General features: G+C 40.6%; 1 protein-coding gene across 1 annotated transcript in view; it reads right to left on the reverse strand.

Moving 5' to 3' along the window:
• The window catches only part of LOC149313510 (neuroendocrine convertase 2-like), a 142,940-nt gene that overhangs the window by 113,818 nt on the left and 8,645 nt on the right, over window positions 1–20,477 (reverse strand). Inside the window, exon 2 of the mRNA XM_089519225.1 lies at window positions 3,666–3,770. Coding sequence (XP_089375351.1) covers window positions 3,666–3,770 — 105 coding nt within the window. The remainder of the gene's footprint in view (window positions 1–3,665; window positions 3,771–20,477) is intronic.

The following is a 20,477-nucleotide window of genomic DNA, read 5'->3' on the forward strand; positions in this document are numbered from 1 at the left end:
TGCAAAGGTTTTTTAATAACATGAATGCAGTGGAATGTGGCTAGCGGAGCTTATAAAGTCTTTCTCTCAATCTAAGAGTAACTGTCAGATAAGGAGTAATAAGGAACTATATACTATCAGATGTGAATATTTTCCTTGAAATACACCACTGATTGGCAGCTGATGCCTGTCCACAGATGACCAATTTGAGTTGCACTGATTTAGAGAACCAAATGAAATCTTCTGCAAGCCTAACACTTGCCCTCTGCTCTTATAATTTAATGTAGACTAGCTCTACTTTTGTTCATTCCCTCCCCCACCCAATTTAATTTTGGAAGACATTGAAATTTAAAGATCTGGCCCAGCTTTTAAAATCAATTGAAAAGGTAGCTTGACTTGAAGGCTTTATGGGGAAAGCAAATGAGTGGAAGGTTTCCCCAAATGATCATATATATGGCTAATATTGACCAAATTGAGGCTATCGTACTTTGGACACATCAGGAGAAAGCATGCTTCCTTAGAAAAGACAATAATGCTAGGAAAGGTGGAGGGCAGAAGGAATGGATGGATAGACTCAATCAGAGACTTTGCAAGCATGAATTTACAGGACCTGAGAAGAGCAGTAGAGGATGAGGGGGGTGGGATTGGGGATGTCTCTTTCACAGCGTCGCCATGAGTTGTGATCAGCTCATGGGCAGTTAACAACAGCAACAATGATGGCTAATATTAATTCATTAGCAGAACAGTCATGTGGGTTAATGGTGGCTAGTGGTTTCCATGCCAGCGGGATGCTGAATTTGTTTCAGAAGTTAGCTTGTGCTTTAAAGATGTTACTCAAGGTGTTGAGCCCTACCCTCACTTTTGATTCAGCACATTGGACAGTTCCTTTAAAGTTAAGACTAAACCTCAGAGAAAATTCTCCTGCTTGCAGAGAGGGACATGGGAGCAAGCTGCTGCCATTGAAGCGAGAGTGCAAAGGCAGACAGAATCATTATGCTCCACATGTACCTGTGACCCTGAGGAAAAATACTTGTCAGGCCTAGGGCAAGCACACATCCCCCTCTCTTTGGAGCCATGCTGGGGAAATTCAAGAGCTTTGGCACTAGATGACTGATTGATTGCTTAATTTTATTCTTACTGAGCTCTGCCACTGGGAAGGCTTTCAGAGGATCTTACCTATCTATAAAGAAGGAAAGGGAAGAGAAGAGGTCAACCACTCTCTGACTTACAGTTTTAAAAAGCATGGCATCAAAAAAAAGGAACGAGGAGGGAAAAGAAAACAAGAATATTCAGGCACAGTTCCAGTGAATTCCCAGAATGCTTCAGTTTCAAGGAGATCTTCATGGTGGAGGAAGCATCCAGTGGTGGAGGTAGACTTCCCTTTCTGCAAGCAGAGCAAGAGCAGGAAAGAACGCCACAAAACCAGATCAGCAGCCACATGTTCTCCCAAGAACTGTAAGACTGTACCCTTCGAAATCAATATTTCAGACAGACTATCGTGTTTTAGAAAAGCACAAGTGTTATTTTGTAGCACTCTGGGAAAAGAATACGGAGGGAAGAAACAGTAACAGTAATAGCAACAACAGGGGCAAGCCAAAATGTAAAATGAAAAAGAATTGATCCTGAAACACATGGGAAGCACATTGCTTGGGGCTACAGAAACCTATACTCCTGTCAAGAAACTTCCACAGCCGCCTGTGGCCTTTGGTGTCTTGTGTTTCGTTTTCAATTTCTCTAAACTCCTCACAGGAATTGAAATGCTTTCTGATATTTAGCTCTTTGCCTTCAGTAATAGGTTTCAGGTACTGTAACAGGAATAGAATTATCTTCGCCTGTCTAGTTCAATATGAAAGTTTTGTAAGTCAGTGCTATGCAGACTGTGGTCCCATTGTGCCTCACCGCTGGACAATTTTGGAATTGCCACCCTTCATTTGATTTCCATCTCAATTTCAGTTATTTTCCCCCACTAAGGGACTGGGTATGAATTATAAATACAATTGTATTATAGCCTTATGTACCTTTTCTCTATGTATACTTCATTTCTTTTATGCCTCCCTCTTCCTCAACTATATACATTAGAAGAAATACAAAGACAGGAAATTTCTAAGTCTCAAACTCTAACAAAATCGCTACTTTATCTGTTAAATATCATCATCTTTTACAATCATTCTGCTGCTTTCTGAAAATGGGTTTTAAAAATATGATTTGGAATAATCTATTTCAAGTAGTAGTCTGTATGAGGCTTGAAATGTGTGTACATTCTCCTAAGAGGGTCAAAGCGAATATAAAGTCTCACGTTGTTATTTTCAGACCTACCTTTAGCACATCAGCATTACAGTTGGGAATTCCCATGTTCTGGGACTCAGAAGGTGGGCACCAGCCCTAATATAGTGGTGCAGATGTCAAATCTCTATGAGTGTTCTTCTTTTGGAATCATTAGTGTGTGAAAACAGAATTGGTGGTATGCTCCTGTTCAAGGATTTGGCCCCTAGGTTCTTCACAGTAGGATAAACCCTGTGCTTCAACCCCAGTTCCTTTTCACAAAATGATAGTATTGTGTAAAATGTATAGTACAAAATGGTAGTATCATTACATTTTGTGAAATGTGAAAATTCGTGTGGTATAATGTCAGAACAGAACTGGGAAATACCAATTCCCAATTCAGCCATGAAGCTTCCTTGGACCAAACACCAGCTCTCCACATATTCTGCATCACATCATTTTTGTGAGGATAATGGGAGAGGGGGAGAACCATATGTGCTCCTACTTGAACTCCATCAAGGAAAAGCATTATATAATAAATATGAGAAATGAGCAAGATAGTAGATACAGTGAGACAGTTGTTGCTGAGAAGGGAGATTTCATGGATCCTACATGTAGCCCTATCTCTGTCATAGGAGTATATTTCACTTTGTTCGGCTGATTTACTCATGTGCAATATTTTTCCTCTCAGCTCAGCTGACAATGGCCCACCAACATCTGAAACAGGATGAGCCTTTATCAGTTCTGATAACATACCTACCACAAAAGAACAACATAATCAGTGGCAACTAATGGCTCCCATGTTAGTGGAGGTCATGAATACTGAAGGAGCTGTCCAAGGTGGCCAAGGAAACTTACCTATGGCCCTTTTCATATTGTACAGTTCTAGCAGTATGATTCCACTCTAAACTGCCATAGCAATTTCCTTTGGAATCCTGGGATTGGTAGTTAGCTCCTTTTACGCTGCTGGCCAAAGTACAAACTCCGTTTCCATAGAATGCAGCTATTGTAGCTGAAGCAGAATCCTATTGCTAGAACTGTGTGCTATGAAGGGATCCCAGAGTTGAGCACCCTGGATAGTTCCTTTAAAGTCTGGACTAAAATCTGGAGCATATTCACCATTCCAGTGACAATGGACTCGCTGACAACCATTAAACATAGGGACATTAGCAAGCCCCATTCTGGATCAGATGAAACACCAGATGCTCTGAGGAAAGCCACAAATGGAATATAATGGCAATAGCTCTCTCCCACTGGTATTTCAGGGCGAATGGCCCCTGGATCCTGAAGGTAGCCTGTTTAGCCACTATGACCAGTACTGGGTGATAGCATAAACCTTCATTAATTTGAGTAATTCCCTTTTAAAGCTGCCCAAAGTACACATACACATATACTGTATATAAATGAGATAGAAAGTAACTTACCCTGGGATCTTTTTCTAAGCGAAGCTGGTGCTGAAGACTGCGCCGTGTCCGGCCTTTGGCCATGCCATTATGAAAAAAATGGTATCCATCTTCTACAAAGGGAAGCTGAGGAAGGTTTTGAAAAGGAATTATTAGAGATCATTCTTGTGCTGGTCATTCTAAGTATCTTTTTTCTAGTCCCTATAAATTAAGTAGTGCTATATACCTACAAGTTGATTGACAAGCCAATGCTAAAGTGAACTTATGGCATTTTGTTGGCAAGATTTTATTCAGAGTGGGTTTGCTGTTGCCTCCTTTGGACTCTGAGAGAATTTGGCATGCCCCAGGCTGCCCACTGGGTCTCCATGGCTGAATAGGGATACAAACTCTGCTTTCCCAGAGTCCTAGTCCAGCATTCAACCACTGCCCTATGCTTGCTCTCACCAGACTCCCTGGGACCCCCTTCTTCATATAGAAGATGTAGTGAATTGGTTTCCTGTATGGCCTTTACATAGGCCATTTCACATTCCCTACTATAATTTTCAAAAGAAGAAGAAGATTCCCAGATGCTTCAAGGTCTGATTCTTGGTTTTGACTGTGTAGCCTTTTGAAAGTCTCTGGGGAGAAAATTGGCCTTTGGACACTCTGCAGTCACCCTTCCTCATTATAAACAGTAGGTAAAACATTCCATCATGAAAAGAAGTCAACATTTCCATAATCCATGAAGAAGAAAACAAAGCAAATAAATGTTTTCACAGGCCTGTTACAGACTGCCAAAATAAAGCTGCTTCAGGTCTCTTTGGAGGTATGCTATTTAACTGATGGATGGGTCCTAAGAGTCCGGAGGTTGCGCCAAAGCCACATTTCATTCCTAAGCACTGGAGTGCAGATTTGGTGCAGCTTCCGGATTCTTAGGATGCATGCATCATTTAAACAGCATACCTCCAAAGAGACCTGAAGCAGCTTTATTTTGGCAGTCTGTAACAGACCACAGTCAAATGCAGTATTATATCAGCAAACACCACACCTCCCCAGAGATGGACAGCTGTAGCAATGCATGCAGTCACTCACTTGAACCTATGTACTCCAACAAATTAGACCTGCTTATATAACATCCTCCATGTTGTTGTTTTTGCTTACCTACAAAAAGAGAGGTCCCTACCCTGTGGATTTTGCCATCTGAAGATGAATACACAGAAGGCAATAGATAGATAGGGTGGGGTGAGGGGAATCAAAGTAAAGAGAGGAATAATATGACTTCTGTTCAGTTATATATGTTTAGGATTGCCAAGGGGAGATTATTTTTGGTATTAACAGGGAAAGTAATATATTATTTTATGAATCCAGTAACATGAACAAATCTTGCCAAGAAAACCCCATGATAGGTTCTCCTTAGGGTCATCAGAAGTCAGAAAACGCTTGAAGGCACACAACAAGTAACACGAGGCAACAATGTATTACCACCCCTGCTCATTATACTAATCTGCTGACTTTTTTAATAAGGGTTCTCAGCTCTGCCAAGATCATTTCTTTTAAAAAGATACCAGCCTATTCAACACTAAAGTGGCAAATACGGACCTGGATTGTGCCTGTTCTTGAAAACATTGCTTTAAAACAAAACAAAAAAACACTCAGAAAACTAAATTTCTAAACTAATAAAGACTATTACTTGATTTGTTTTTGAAGACTATCATCTGAGAATGCTGAAGTTGCAACTGATGGTGCTGAAGTGGTACCTATTCCCTACATCTGTGCAAGAATGGTGTGTACAAGTTGGTACAAGTGACAGAATTCATAGATGCTGCTGAGAAAAATCCTCAAAAATTGATGTTAATGTGTGCCTTCAAGTTGTTTCTGACTTATGGTAACCCTAAAATGAACCTATCATGGGGTTTTCTGCGACTGAATGTGACTCACCCAATGTCCCTAGTGGGTTTCCATTGCTGAGTGAGGAATCAAACCCTGATCTCCAGTCTTGTAATCCAATGCTCAAACCACTACACCACACTGGAACTCATAAAAATAGTAGCTGCTTATTTCTGTGTCACTGACACTGAGAAAATTGAGTAATTTATATTATCTATATTTTTCATAAAAGATATGTTATGTTGTTATCTGCCATTAAGGATGCCATGGCTCTACACTGAAGAAGTAATGCCCCGTCCTATTGAATCCTGGGGTTTGTAGTTTTACAAGGTCTTTAGCCTTTTCTACCAAAGAGTACTCATGCATCACAAAACTACAAATCTCAGGATAATGTAGGATGAAGCCATGACAGATAAGTTGTGTCAAACTGCATTATTACTGCAGTGTAGATGCACACCAAGTCAGCTTCGATTTATAGTGATCTAATGAATGAGAGACCCGAAAGAGTCCCAATTATCAATCGTCTTTCGCAGTCTTATAAACTCAGAACCTTGGCTTCCCTCATTGAATCCATCCACCTATAGTACAATCTCTATCTTTTTCTACTATCTTCTACTTTATCAAGCATTATGATCTTTTCCAGCGAGTCCAGTCACCTCATGATATGCCAGGACAGCTTCAGTTTAGTCATCTTCCTTCCTAATGAGAGTTCAGGCTTGATTTGCTCTAAGACCCACTGACTGTAGATTGAATCTGCACCTGAACTTGTTCTAAAACTGGAAAGGACTACATTAATGGGGTCAGAAGGACTACTTAAAGCTCCTTAACAATCTCTGGCAAAATATGACAGACACATCCAGTGCTTGAGAAATTACATTTAAGGGTCCCAGGAAAGGCTATGAAAGCCAGCAGAGTAGCTGGCATACTTTTCAACCTCCACCCCCAACTAAAGGTGATATATTCCCAATCTGTATTTGCAGGAAGAAACAAAAAGAAGCAGTCTAGGATGGGAAAGGATGTACTGTAAGCGAGCTGATTTTTCTCTCTCTCTAAATTAAAACTATCAGGAATGCAGATTTCTTTCTCTCTCTCAAGGGGTCTGGTGTGATGCAGCTGTTCTGCATTTGATATATGTCAGGAGTGTTGAGATGGTGTATCTTCCTATGCTCAACACGTATACAGAATCACAGAGCTGGAGAAGACCACAAGGATCATCCAGTCCAAATCCCTGTCATGCAGGAGCACACTATCAAAGCACCCCCAAAAGACCGCCATCCAGCCTCTGTTTAAAAACCTCCACAGCTGACTCCACCACACTTTGTGGCAGCATATTCCACTGTCAGAAAGTTGAGGTGGAATCTCTTTCCATGTACTTTGAATCCATTGTTCCATGTCTTAGTGTCTGGAGCAGCAGAAAGCAAGCTTGCTTCATCCCCAATATGGCATCCCTTCAAATATTTAAACACGGCTATAATGCCACCCTTAACCTTCTCTTCTCCAGGCTAAACATACCCAGCTTCCTAAGTTACTCCTCATAGGGTATGGTTTCCAGACTCTTCACCATTTTGGTCACCCTCCTCTGGGCACATATTGGCTTTTTAGCCAATAAACCCAAACATAATCAAAACAACATAAACTTCCAGAGTTTTTTTTTTCTTTTTGGATTTCCAGGTGTTAGAACATAAGCTGTTTAAAGAAAAACTCATCCTCAGCAGAGAGATCCAGACAGACTGCAAACATTGTGATAAATATTCTGTGCGTATCCCCCCATGAGGCTGCTCTTACAGAGTGCTGTCAATTTTGCTGCACATCTCTCTGGGTTTTCCTGGCTCAGAATAATTCAGACCCATCCTGTTAGTTACTCATTTTCAATTCCATTTTTATTGGTGTTACAAACTATCTCCTTTCCAGTATGAAGAACAGCAATAAACATTGTGACCTATTTGGCTGGTTCCTAACGGAATGCTTTTGATCTCTGATGCATAGTAAAAATTGTGGAAGAGCAGGGTGTAATGCAATTCTTTGCCAACTGATTATAATTGAATAATGTATTGTCACACCCTCTGGGCCTGTGTGAAAAGCCAAAGAAACCATCTGAGTAGCTCTGTTGTTTTGGGTTTCTTTTACTAGCTTTTGGGTGAATCCCTGGAGTTCCTTTCAAAGCTGGAATTCTTATCCATTAAATAATTTGTAATATAAATGGCACTATATATATGTTTTAAAAAATGAAAGTGTCTTGTTGGACTGCATGCTACATGTTGTTATTATAGACTCATGCTTCATTTAATAGTTCAGGCAGCCTTGACTGCAGTGATTGCAGTTTATATGTGGACAGTGGTGGCTGGTCAGATGTCAATCCAGTGTATGAGTGGAAATAATATATATTAACACCCCCCCCCAATGATTTTAAAATACAAGTCAGGAAGCCCTAAGGAGGAGAACCCTGGACAGGACAGACTATTCACAGTATTATGCTGTGTAGAAAATGCACACTTTTAGTGCAGAAAACAGGATTTTCTGCACAGAAAATGTTTCCTACAAAAAAGCAGCTTTTTCACCATAGAAAATAACATTCTTCCACAGAGTATTTCAGAACAGAAAACATTCTGTACAGAAAACATCTGCAAAAAATTACATAGAATCATAGAGTTGGAAGAGAGCACAAGGGCCAACCAGTCCAATCCCCTGCCATGCAGGAATACACAATCAAAGCCCCCCCCCCCAAAGAAATGGCCATCCAGCCTCTGTTTAAACACCTCAAAGGAGACTCAGCCACTCTCCAGGGAAGTGTGTTGCATTGTCAAACAGCTCTTACTGTCAGGAAGTTCTTCCTAACATTTTGGTGGAATCCCTTGTAGTTTGAATCCATCACCTCATGTTGTAATCTCCAGAACCGCAAAAAACAAGCTTGCTCCAACTTCAATGTGACATCACTTCAAATATTTAAACAGGGCTATCATATCACCTCTTAACATTCTCTTCTACAGGTTAAATATACCCAGCTTCCTAAGCCACCACCCATAAGGCATGACTTCCAGACCTTTCACCATTTTGGTTGCCCTCCTTTGCAAATGCTCCAGCTTGTCAACACCTTCCTTCCTTCCTTCCTTTTTTCCATCCTTCCATCCTTTCTTTTTTCCTCTGTTTGTCTGTCTTTTTTCTCCTAGCAACTCAAAAAAACCTTCCAAAAGTGTGCCATTTTCAAGTTAACAATATTTGCATCCCTAGTGGAGGTGATGAATCTGCTCTGGTCTTAGGAGTCCTGATGGCGCAGTGGTTAAATGTCTGTACTGCAGCCACTCGCTCACAAACCACAAGGTTCTGAGTTCAATCCCAACCAGGGGCTCAGGGTCGACTCAGCCTGGCATCCTTCCAAGGTCACTAAAATGATTACCCAGGGGCAGTTGTAAACCGCTTATAGACTACTTCATGCGGTATGAAGCAGTATATAAATGAAGCTGTTATTGATATTGATATTGATATGGTCTTCAACTTGAATTTCAGAAGAAATGTCCAAGTAGCTGAATCTATGGTGTGTGTGAAGCTGGTACCTTGGACAGCTTGTTTAAATTTCATACTAAAACCCAGAGTAGATTCATCTCCCCTCCCAATGGAATTAGTAGGAATTAGGAATTAGTCCTCAGAATTAGTAGCATTTGGACTGTCAGCCAAATGGTGAAAGTTATTGGTTTCTCACTAAATGTCATTGAAGTGTTGTGTCTAAACAGAGTTTACAGACACACAAACCGTAGCCTTGTCCCACCCTAAATTCCTATCCTCCCTGTAATGAGCAGTAAACTCTGCAAGAGTCTAGTGCCTGAATACCAGCACACATACACACACACACAGAGCAAACTAGACCCACTGATAAAGCACCTCCCCAGATGTCAAGGACCCTAGTATTTTTTTTAATAAAGTAAATGATATCCTCTGTGGCATCACACATTTGGATATTCTGTCTAGGCGTAGTGCCTGGACAGAAATTCAATAACAGTAAGGGCTTCAGTGTTTTTGAGTGGTTGGATAAGTTATGGGTTTTAGCCTGAACTTTAAAGCAGCTATCCAAAATGCTGAATGAGATCCTCTTCCAAAAGGGAAGCAGATCCACTGCCCACTGAGAGAAGACTTACTACCTTGTTGGCATTAGAGCCATCATTTGCCACTGCCAAGTAGGTAGGTAGCACATCTCACAATTATGTGCTTATGTACTTTTTAAAGAAAAATAATTTCCATACAGGAGACACCTGGAGCCGACAGAAACCTCACCCTAACTGAACAAATAAATTAAATTTTTTCCAAAATCAATTTCAAAAAGAAAAGGAAAGGGAAAAAATAGAATTGTGCTGTAGGAAATCTCTATGAAGCAGAACTCTCTTTTGTAATCAGTTCTAGGTGTTTCATTTCCCAGCACCCTTCTTTTGACTTGAAAATGAAGTGGGGAGTAGGAAAAAAGGCTTGGAGTTCTGCCTACTTTCAGTTTTGGTTCAGGGAGTTCTCTTGGCTGTGACATGTCATGGAAGAGGGGCGGAATTGACCAAGGACTCACAGAAAACACAGAAGAGTAATATTAAAAGGTCTGAATGTATGAGGCCACTGAAGCTTTGTCTGCACCAATGACTCTTTCTTAAGGATGGCAACCATTAAACTCTAATTGAAATCTGCACTTTCCAAATCTGTGGTTAATGGCTCAATTACCTATGTCAATCAAATGAATAATGCTTTTCCTGAGTCTCAGATTTTCAAGACTTCATGAGCTACACCTCAAAACACTGGGAAGCAAGTCGAAGCTCACACTGAATTAAGCTTTCCCAATCCTTTTATCCGCCCATGGAAGAGGTTGCGCAGGATCCAAACCTGTCAAGGGCTTTGCAGAAGACAAATATCTCTCAGTGAAAATAGTGTGGGTTTACAGATATTTTATATTTCAACCCCATTGTGCAACACAGATTTTTTAAGGGGCAGGATAAGTTGCTTACCCGTATTGAGAAGGAGTAGTGATGGGCACCCTGATAGCACTATTGAAATGGGAGGCAGTCATGGCAGCAGGAACATGTGGCTAGTGAGGCTTGCCAAAAGTCACACATACTAATATCCTCATCACCAGCTATTAAGGCCAGGCATCAGTAATTTGGGGGGGGGGGGGAATGACATATTTAGACATATCTCGCAAAGCTTTTACATTAAATTAAGACTTGGTGTGATGCATCCAGGCCATAGTACAGTGGGCCCTTAGTATCTGCTGGGGTTCGGTTCTAGGACCCCCTCCCAGTGGATACCAAAATCTGTTGATGCTCAAGTCCCTTTATATACAATGCTGTGGTAAAATTGTGTTCCTTATATAAAATAGCAAAATCAAGGTTTGCTTTTGAGAATTTATATTTGTTTTAAATATTTTCATGTTGTGGATGGTTGAATCCATGGATACAGAGGGCCAACTGTATTTCCACTTTCTATGTATGATTAGGAAAGCTGGACAGTGAAGAAAACTGACAGGAAGAGAATCATCTCAAGTGAAGTGAAGTGCTAGAGAGAGTGTTACGGATAGAGCAAACCAAGCCAGGAGCCAAGATGACTAAACTGAGGTTGCCGTACTTATCATGAGAAGACAGGGCTCGTTAGAAAACACTTTGTAAGGTAGAATTTTCTGTGAGGTTGAGGACAAATTCACACAGTTAGGGTAGCTACTTGCACATCATCAGCAAAAGGGGAAATGATTCCACAAGGAAAAGAGCTACAGACGACATATAGTGGGCCATTGGTATCCGTTGGGTTTTGGTTCCAGAACCTCCAATGGATAGTCATATCTTGCTATAAGCAATGCCATAGTAAAATGGTATCCTTTATATAAAATGGGGAAAAATCAAGGTTTCCTATTTGGATTTTTTAAAATATATATATTTTTAAGCCGTGGATGCTTATATCTGTGAATAACAAATCTGTCAGTAAGGAGGGCTGACTGTGTATTTGCATAAAATGCTCCTTTAAAATGTAAGTGCATATTTGCAGATAATGACCATTATTTAAATAGAAATGCAATCCATCTCACCATAGTGGTGAAGATAATGACCAGGTATCAGTGCAACTGCTGCATGGGTGGTAACTGTTAGCTGCCTGCTCTCCCTTCTTGATAGTTCTTTATTTTTGACACCAGAGTTGGGATGGACAAATGAAGTATGCCTTCCAGAACTGTCCTAGTATGACACATAGCTGCCACAGTAGTCAGAGCAGTAACATGAAGAATTGGGAATGACAGGAGCCAACCAGCATCACACCAACCAGGTGGCCATAACTATTGGCATTCACTCAGAGCCTGAAAAATAATGAACACAATAACATGTTCCAGTCAAACACAGTTGAGCAATAATGCACTCCTCAGAAATAACATTCCAAGCACTGCATAAATATGGTGGGGTGGCTAAAACTAACTAACTAAAACTAACTCTTATATCATTTTATTGTATTTTAAGAGGGGGGATTGAGGGTTTTGGAATAACATGTTTTTTAATCTTTGTAAGCTGCCCCGATTGCATCTTGTAGGGTGGGATTTAAATAATAATAATAATTATTATTATTATTATTATTTATTAAAGAATATTCCACAGGCTGAAAGCATCCCAGGAACCTGCCAAGCCCCCAGGACAGCCCCCAATTTTTTTTAAAAAAAAATCACTGGTAGGTTTTGAACTATCCATGCTGTTACTTACAGGCTGCATCAACACTGCAGAAATAATCCAGTTTGACACCCCTTTAACTGCCATGGCTCAGCACTGTGGAATTCTGGGAACTGTAGTTTTGTGAGACATTTAGCCTTCTCTTTCAGAGAGCTCTGGTGTCACAACAAACATTTGCATTTGTTGCAGTTGCTCACCCATATTCCAAAAGAATAAAGTATGTGAACTTAACAGAGAAAAGAAAAAGCAGAAGTTTTAAAAGGGAGGGGGGCAGAGACTTGGCAACATATGAAGGGCCCATTTTTAGCAATAGCAGCATACGAGAGCTGAGAAAAATGAAAGGAGCATGACTAAACTCTTCAGAGAACATTGAGGAACAGTGTAGATTGGACTGCTCCTTCTAAGGAACACACTGTCGTTTGGTAGCAGAAATCCTCCAAGGACCAGTCAAGGGCTCCAATCATCCTTGGTAGTAATGACTAGATTTCGCACCATATCACAACCCATTTGCTATTGCTACATGAATTTGACTCTATACAGGATTGCCTCAAAATGTCTTGCTGCCTGACACAAAGAACAAAATGCCCCCATTTTCCACTTTATGTAGAGGAACTGATCATACTGTTAATCAGCTCTTCCTTCAACATTGTCATAGGCAACAGTCTACCTGTGTACATGTGAGGCTTCAGGGCACACACAGTGTTGGCCTTCAGTGCCTTGCCTTTCAGTGCCTTGACCCTCAGCCTTTGCTTCCTGAAATAGCTACCTCACTCTGCCTAATAGTGGAACTAATATTGACTCTGCCCCACGATTCACTCTGCCTATCTTCCAGTTTAACTTGTAGAATTTATTAAATGAAGTTCAGTTTTAAAGTACATATAGTTTGTTGTAGTTTTCAATAGGAATTCCCCACCACATTACCAACAGACGGACATGGTTGCATGTATGTAGATTACACCATTATTCCTATTTGCAGTCAGTGCAAGCATGCACATTCTCTCAGTCAGCAAGATTTGCACGTTTCTATATGCTCTTCATTTGTACATTACTCATACGGGTTTGGGCAAAATATACCTTTACGTCAACCTCCTGTAAGCGTTTTTTCCACACCTTATTTCTACCTGTATCACTCTAACTTACAGTCTCTCCCCCCCCCCCAACACACACATCATTAGACACAACTAAATCGTAAGTAAAGCTCTTTTTATATGTTTTACAAAGAAGATGAAGCTTATTTCTTCATCTTTTAGATCTTGTGTGAGAGAGCAGATGTGGATGTGGTCAACTTCTGCCTTGCCAGTTTAATTATTTTGATTGCTCAGTCACACTCCCAAATAGATTTCCATGTTCTTGTGTGACTGCGTCAAGGTTCCTTATACCTACAAAGTAATTAGTAAAACTTATTTAACCACCAGCCATTGGCAAGGTCAGATAACTTGAAATTCTCAAGTCTGCAAAGAAATCCAAATGGGGGTATTTTTACAAGCATCTCTATTCTTATTTGCATGTAGATACCAACTCATTAGCAGTGCTTGGGAAACAACTTTTAAAAAGTACTGAATTGCTATTCTAAGCCACCATCATTTCCAAAATAGCATCACTGGTTCCCATTATACTTGCATTTTTAAAAAGTAATTGTTTCCTTTTTCATTCCCCAAAAATAACTAAACTCGTTGCCTTTTTAGTGCCTTTTTAACAACAGTGGAATGCGACAGCCTCCTGGTCTCTGGTACATCGCTCACCTCACCAATGCACAAGGCACCGTACAATCTAGCACATGACCTGATAGTCCTCCTCTGCCATATAGCAATAGCAATAGCAAGTACATTTCTATACCACTTATCAGTGCACTTAAGCATTCACTAAGCGGTTTACAACTGTAAGCTAATTGCCCCCAACAATCTGGGTACTCATTTTAGCGACCTCAGAAGGATGCAAGGCTGAGCCCCTGGCTGGTAATGAACTTACAACCTTATGGTTTGTGAGTGAGTGGCTGCAGTACAGGCATTCCACCACTATGCCACCAGGGCTCTTTAGTGAAGCTACGTTCTCATAGCTATAAAAGTAACTTTAATATTACAGTTATGCTGCTTCAAAGAGTATTAACATAAAATTACAATTTAATATGGTTCCACTTTCTTCAATGGTAAAATGAACTGATTACAAGTACAGGTTGAATCTCCCCTACACAAAATTCTTTGGACCTCAAGTGTTTGGGAATTTTGATTTTTTTTCCAGCTTTTGGGAATATTTGCATATACACAAAGAGACATCCTGGGGATGGGACCCAAGCCTAAACATGAAATTATTTTATCTTTTGTGTACACCATATACACATAGTCTAAAGGTAATTTTATACATATTTTTAATAATTTTGTGCATGAAATAAAGTGTGTGTACACTGAAACATCAGAAAGCAAAGGTATCACTATCTCAGCTACCCATGTGGCCAATTTGGAATTTGGAATGTTTCATATTTTGGAATTCTGAATACAGAATACTCAACCTGTAAATCATTCTTTTTAGCTAGTGATGACCAAGCTCTGCTCATTAATAGATATTTTCCACTAAAAAATATACTTTGAAATAATGTAAAAATACTAGGCATGGATCCTTATTAATTATTCTCTGTACAGTAGCCCCAGGTGGCTTTCCCGCTCACAAGCTCCCAGTTAAATAATTTAAACAGGATTTAATAATACATAGCAGGCTCCCCTTCCCTTTTGTTTCAGTTGCATCAGTCGCAGAGAAAAGAACAGGAGCTGTGCAAGCAGAAACGAACAGAATTTATCACAGTGCAAGCGTTGGAGACTCAAATCCACTCCACCAGAGGTGAGATACATATCCTTTACTGTTTAATTGCAGCAACATCTAAGATGGCTTCTCCTCTGGCTATCGGTCTCATGAAGTACTAAGAATCTCCCAGCAAGTTTATCTTTATTGAGTGGAATGCAGACAGCGAGCATGCCTAAGCAAACAACAGCATCCTTACAGAAAATTGCAAGTCGATTTTATATATCATGTTTCTACTTCAAATTACAATTAGGCACCTTTATTACTGGCTAAGAACCCTTCCATCTACTCAGATGGAAGCCCAATTGTGTCCTGTGGGCTTGAACAAATGAGCAACATCCATACACACAGACAAAAACTTTTCGAGGCAGTGCTCCTGCTCTTAGATTCCCCCTTGTTCTGCGGACCAGACACTCAGGGCTAGGCCTTCAAATATGAGAATTCTAATAGCAATAGAACAATTGTGATGTATGGTCCCACCTCTTACATGAAATATTTTTGGAGATACATTTCAAAAGTGCCTTAAAGCCTCCTTCTCTCAAGGCAGGGAGGGAGCAGGCCATTATTCATTAATGGAGTCTGTGTTCACACCCTTGCTAAATAAAGGCAACTATTAGTTGATAATGCTAATAGGTAGCTATTGCCCATCTAAATTGGGGTTAATCTTCCCCATGCTGATAAGCTATCAGTCCTTTATTATATTAATCAAGTAAAATAAACACATCATTTTAATTAGTTTCCCAGAAAGTTCACAGTCATTAGCTCTGTCTACTGAGATGCTATATATTAGGGTACATCAAAATTGGTATAGTCTTCTGAAATGGGTGACAGATTTAAAACAGAGTGGAAGAAGAAAGTAAAAGGAAATGGGAAATTCTTTGCTCATTAATTACAGAGTTGGGGAAGAGGTTGCAAAACAGTAGGAATTTCATCTGCACACCACCATGGGTGTTTCAATAGCTGCATCAACTAGATGTGTGCCTGATAGAGGCAATCTGTAAAAATGGACTGCTGTAAACAGTTCTGTCTTTTTGCAGGTCTCCCTGCATTGCAGATTTGGAAAGAAATGGGCAAATGTGTAGAAGCAGCAGCCAAGTGGAGAGGATTGTAACCACACCTTGATAACTCAATTCCTCTTGGAACACACCCAGTCCTTAGATGGAAAGCAACCAGAGAATAACAAAGAAATAACCATGGCTCCATTAAATGCCATAGGAAGCCTATCATATGGTTCAAGGGCTGGCTTGGGCTGCACCTTATGCTAGAGTCCATGGCAGCAACAAAATAGATGAGAGGAGACTGTGTTTTATATCACATGCATTCTGCCTTGTAGCCTTTGGCCTTGTTGTTTTGACTAACCTATTACTATATTCTGAAAAGCAAAAATAGAGGACACCTTTGATGACCGACTACTTCAAACCACCAATTGCTATGACAACTCCCACTTGAAATTCCCCTACTATATCAGCTATGATCATTGCTGCTAGAAACATCCCAAACCATTATATTTAAGTAGCATCAACTTGGCCTTGCCTTTCCCCTTCCCTGTTTTTTCTAACAGCCATCTCACCTGCTCCATCAAGATACCCTGTTCCATCAGCCCTAAGTGGCTGGAGGCTCTCTCAGCCACTTCACTCAGGTGGTTCACTTTCCCACTGCTAGTCTGTCTACCTCTCCCACTGCACCCCCTCCAAGTCCCACTGCACTGCCACCTTCCCTCCCTCTCTCAGTATTCTGCTGGGCTGGTTTCTGTCCCTTATCCTAGTAGAGCCCTCAATGGAGCCAGTGAGATGACAATGAAACTTTGCATTCATAGGAAATTGCTACTCCCCAAACGATTCAGGGACACTGGAGGCAAGAGGACAATTCCCTGCCATTTGGGGAGTGTATAAAACTTTCAGACACATGCGCTTTCTAAATGTTTTAGCGGCATTTTACCAGTGCTTATTCCACACTGGTCTGAAAACCTTCAATGAGGAGGCAGTGTCAGTGGACAGTGGGTGGCAGCAGTCCACATGGACAGAAAGGAGGGTGTCCTCTTTGTCTGCCCAAATCTCTCATCATTTGATTTCAGAGGGTTCTACTGTAACATTAAGAAAGAGGGAGTTTTGCTCTCCCCATTTTCTCCATATTAGGTACAATATTATGGTCTTTCCTCAGAAGGCAACTACTCCCAGCTCATGGTCATTTAGGTTGCAAGTTTTTCAGTTCTACTACTCCCTTTCTGAGGGGCAGTAACAAACAAACTAACAGCTTCATTTATATACTGCTTCATACTGAACTAACAATGTCTAAGTGGTTTACAAGCTAATTGCCCCCAACAATCTGGGTACTCATTTTAGTGACCTCCTTGGAAGGATGCAAGCCTGAGTCAAGCTTGAGTCCTTTCGCTAGTATTGAACTCGCAACCTTATGGTTTTGAATGAGTGGCTGCAGTACAGGCATTTAACCACTGCGCCACCAGGGCTCCATTGAGAACTCTACTAGGAGAAGGGTCAGAGACCAGCTCCTGATATAATTATACACCATTTTCCAGGTGTAGTTGCACTAGATGTGGCTGTAATCAGCCCACAAAGCTGCCACCAAGTCCATGGGCTTTGTAGAACATGCTTGGAGGTAGCCAGGACATTCACATCAAGCAGAGGCCCTCCTGAAGCTTGCCCAGGAGAACCCAGCAAGCCATTCTCTCCGGGCTCCCATCTTACTTTGCTGGGCACTGCACATATATAACCTGAATGTATGCACTCTGATTGGCTTGTCTCAGAAACTGCTGTTTCCATCCCATTCTGTCTTTGCAATCCATAGTACCTCTCCATAGTACCCAGCAGGATAGGTACCATTTGATATCAAAATTTGCACAATGTTCAGCCATGTGCAATGAATGTCTCCATGCTGAACATCATCACATATGGAATTTTACATAGCAGTTCTGCAAAGCTCAACTGAATGTGGATGTTCAAGACAAAAATGTCCATTCTGTTCCATGAGGGAAGTTATACATGCATAAAGCTTGTCATTCTTATGGGAATTAGTCTATTTGTGGTCCTGAGCTCATGTGATCTTCCCCTCCCCTAGTCCTCCTGTTGCATTTGAGTAGCCATAATTTAACATGCGTCAGAGCAAGGCAATGGCAAACCTTCTCTGAACAAATCTTGCCAAGAAAACCCCATGATGGGTATGCCTTAGGGTCACTATAAGTCATAAATGATTTGAAGGCACATAGCAAAAACAACAATTTAACATTATGTCCACACCAAACAATGGACGGTTTTAACTGTGGTGTACTGCAAAATGCCAAATTCAAACTTTGGCTTATTATGCTTTGCTAGTTTCAAAAAAGAAAAAATTGATCTCAGCCTTCATCTGTCTTATCCCCAAACTAGGTTCAGATACTAAATCATTCAAGCAACAAGCTACGTTATTAATCTCAATGATTATAAGTGTCAGATATGCTGTTCTACCAAACCGTTATGTTGTTAAATGATTTTTAGACCCACTAGTGTCTCAGCAGACCCTTCTTTAAGTGGTACTTCAAAATGTAGTCATCCAGCCCTGCTGTGTTTGGGGGATCATTCTGATGAATGGATCCCTATATTTCCACTCCATAGTCCTGCTAGGAGAATTCCGGTAACACCAAAAAGCCTTTCCTATGATTTTGTACAGTTAAAGTTGCATGGGAAGAAATGTAGCTTATGGGCAGCTATAAGTTAATAGAAGGAAAGCATATGCATATTAATACATCACAATCTGTTTTAACAACTGAGATTTGTTTTACCAATTAGCAAATCCTTATTTTGCAGCTAGCATGCATGGAAAAGTCTGTTACTGTTTTCTTATTGCTGATTTTTTTTTTAAAAAAATGAAGTGAATTATGCCAAATAATTGGCTTCTTTTGTAAGATCCATATCTCTCAGAGGTTCTTGTTCTTTTCTCTCTCTCCTTTTTTTCCAATTAAGAAGGCAAGAATTTATCCCAAAACTATATAAGCCGTGTGATGCCCCCCAAACCACAGTGAAAATGGATCTCCAAGGAGAAAAGAAAAGCAAACACAACTTGATGAATCCCTATCATTACTGGCTCAAAAGGATATTATTTCTCAAGTGAACAAAGATAAAGGTAGTTTCATGGCTTTCAGTGGGTGGAATAAAACCGGCTACATTAATACTTGTCTTTCTGCAGATTAATTGTCTAAACAGCAAGAATTCAATGTCTCCATCCTCTCACGAAAGTCTCCTGCGTAGGTCCTATTGAAATTAACAAGATCTGCACAAAAGTAGCAGTTAGCACAATGTGTACAGTACCCCAGTGCCCATATTCTTAAATTAGGGTTTGCAAAAACATATTGTTACTGTTCCAGTCAGTCAGCTGCACCCTCACCCAGGATAACCCAATTTTACCTGGGAGGTTTTCCCCTGGGTTTATGTTTTATAAAAAATGTGTCTAAAAACCTCCAGTTCTGTTACCTCCCCTTGTGATTCCCAGAAACCATGCCAGCCCCTGAGCTTCCAGAAGTCATTGTTTGCATCTGCACACAAAGACTGCCAAGGTTTCTGAATTCTCCCCATATATAGCAGCTGCATAACCTATCTTGGAGTCATATACATAATCTGTAAAGATGACAAGAGAATTGCATGAAAATAGTGGAACAATTTAGAGTGGAACATCCAGCCTGACTATGCCTGAACATCCTCAGCCGGAAATAAATCACAATGGTTTGGGTGGAATTTACTTGCCCACAAGTATGCTCAGAATCTTGTCTTTGATTTCCTCCAAACAAAAGGCATCCTGTGAAATATAGCTCTTTTGTTCTGACAATGCCCAAAGAATAGGCTTTAGAAATATGCCTGCCTGTTCTGATGATGTAGGTTAGAGGAAGATGTTCTGGTGCTTGCAAACTGCCTATACATCTTAGGTAGGCCTCCCATACTAATTTCCAAGATGAACTCATTACACTTGAAATGCGACTTGTATATAGGAGAGGCCCAATATGTTTCATACACAGCCACAAGTAAAGTTGCAGTCCAAGAACATCCAAGAAGGCCACAAGTTGACTACTTTTGATTTTGATGGAAGAAGAAAAGTGGTCGATAAACTAATTGTGGACTTTGGAGCTGAGATATTACAGTCATGTAAAGGGGGCTAACTGTGAAACAAGAGATAAGGAAGTGGTTTTAACTCCCAAAGTTTGCAAACATAGGGGAAAGGGGGAGAAGAAACTTGGGGGGGGGGGGGCTACCCTTAAAAAAAAACCCAACATAAAACTATCTCATACTCAGTGGCCATAAAATGTTGACTCACTGTTGGGTGAAGAGACCAGATGTGCATGGAATAGACACAGAATAAAGTATCCTGAGAAAGGGCATCACTGGCTAGCACACCACATACAACAGGTTGTTGGATATTTCAAACTGCCTGAAGGACCACATACTGTATGCTTGCCATCTGAAGCACCACACAGATGGCTGCATTGACAAAAACTACCCAAGTGGGGAGCTGCACAGAT

The sequence above is a fragment of the Sceloporus occidentalis genome, unplaced genomic scaffold (assembly GCF_023333645.1).
Source record: "Sceloporus occidentalis isolate IW3139 unplaced genomic scaffold, rSceOcc1.0.p SCAF_4, whole genome shotgun sequence".
Lineage (NCBI taxonomy): Eukaryota > Metazoa > Chordata > Lepidosauria > Squamata > Phrynosomatidae > Sceloporus > Sceloporus occidentalis.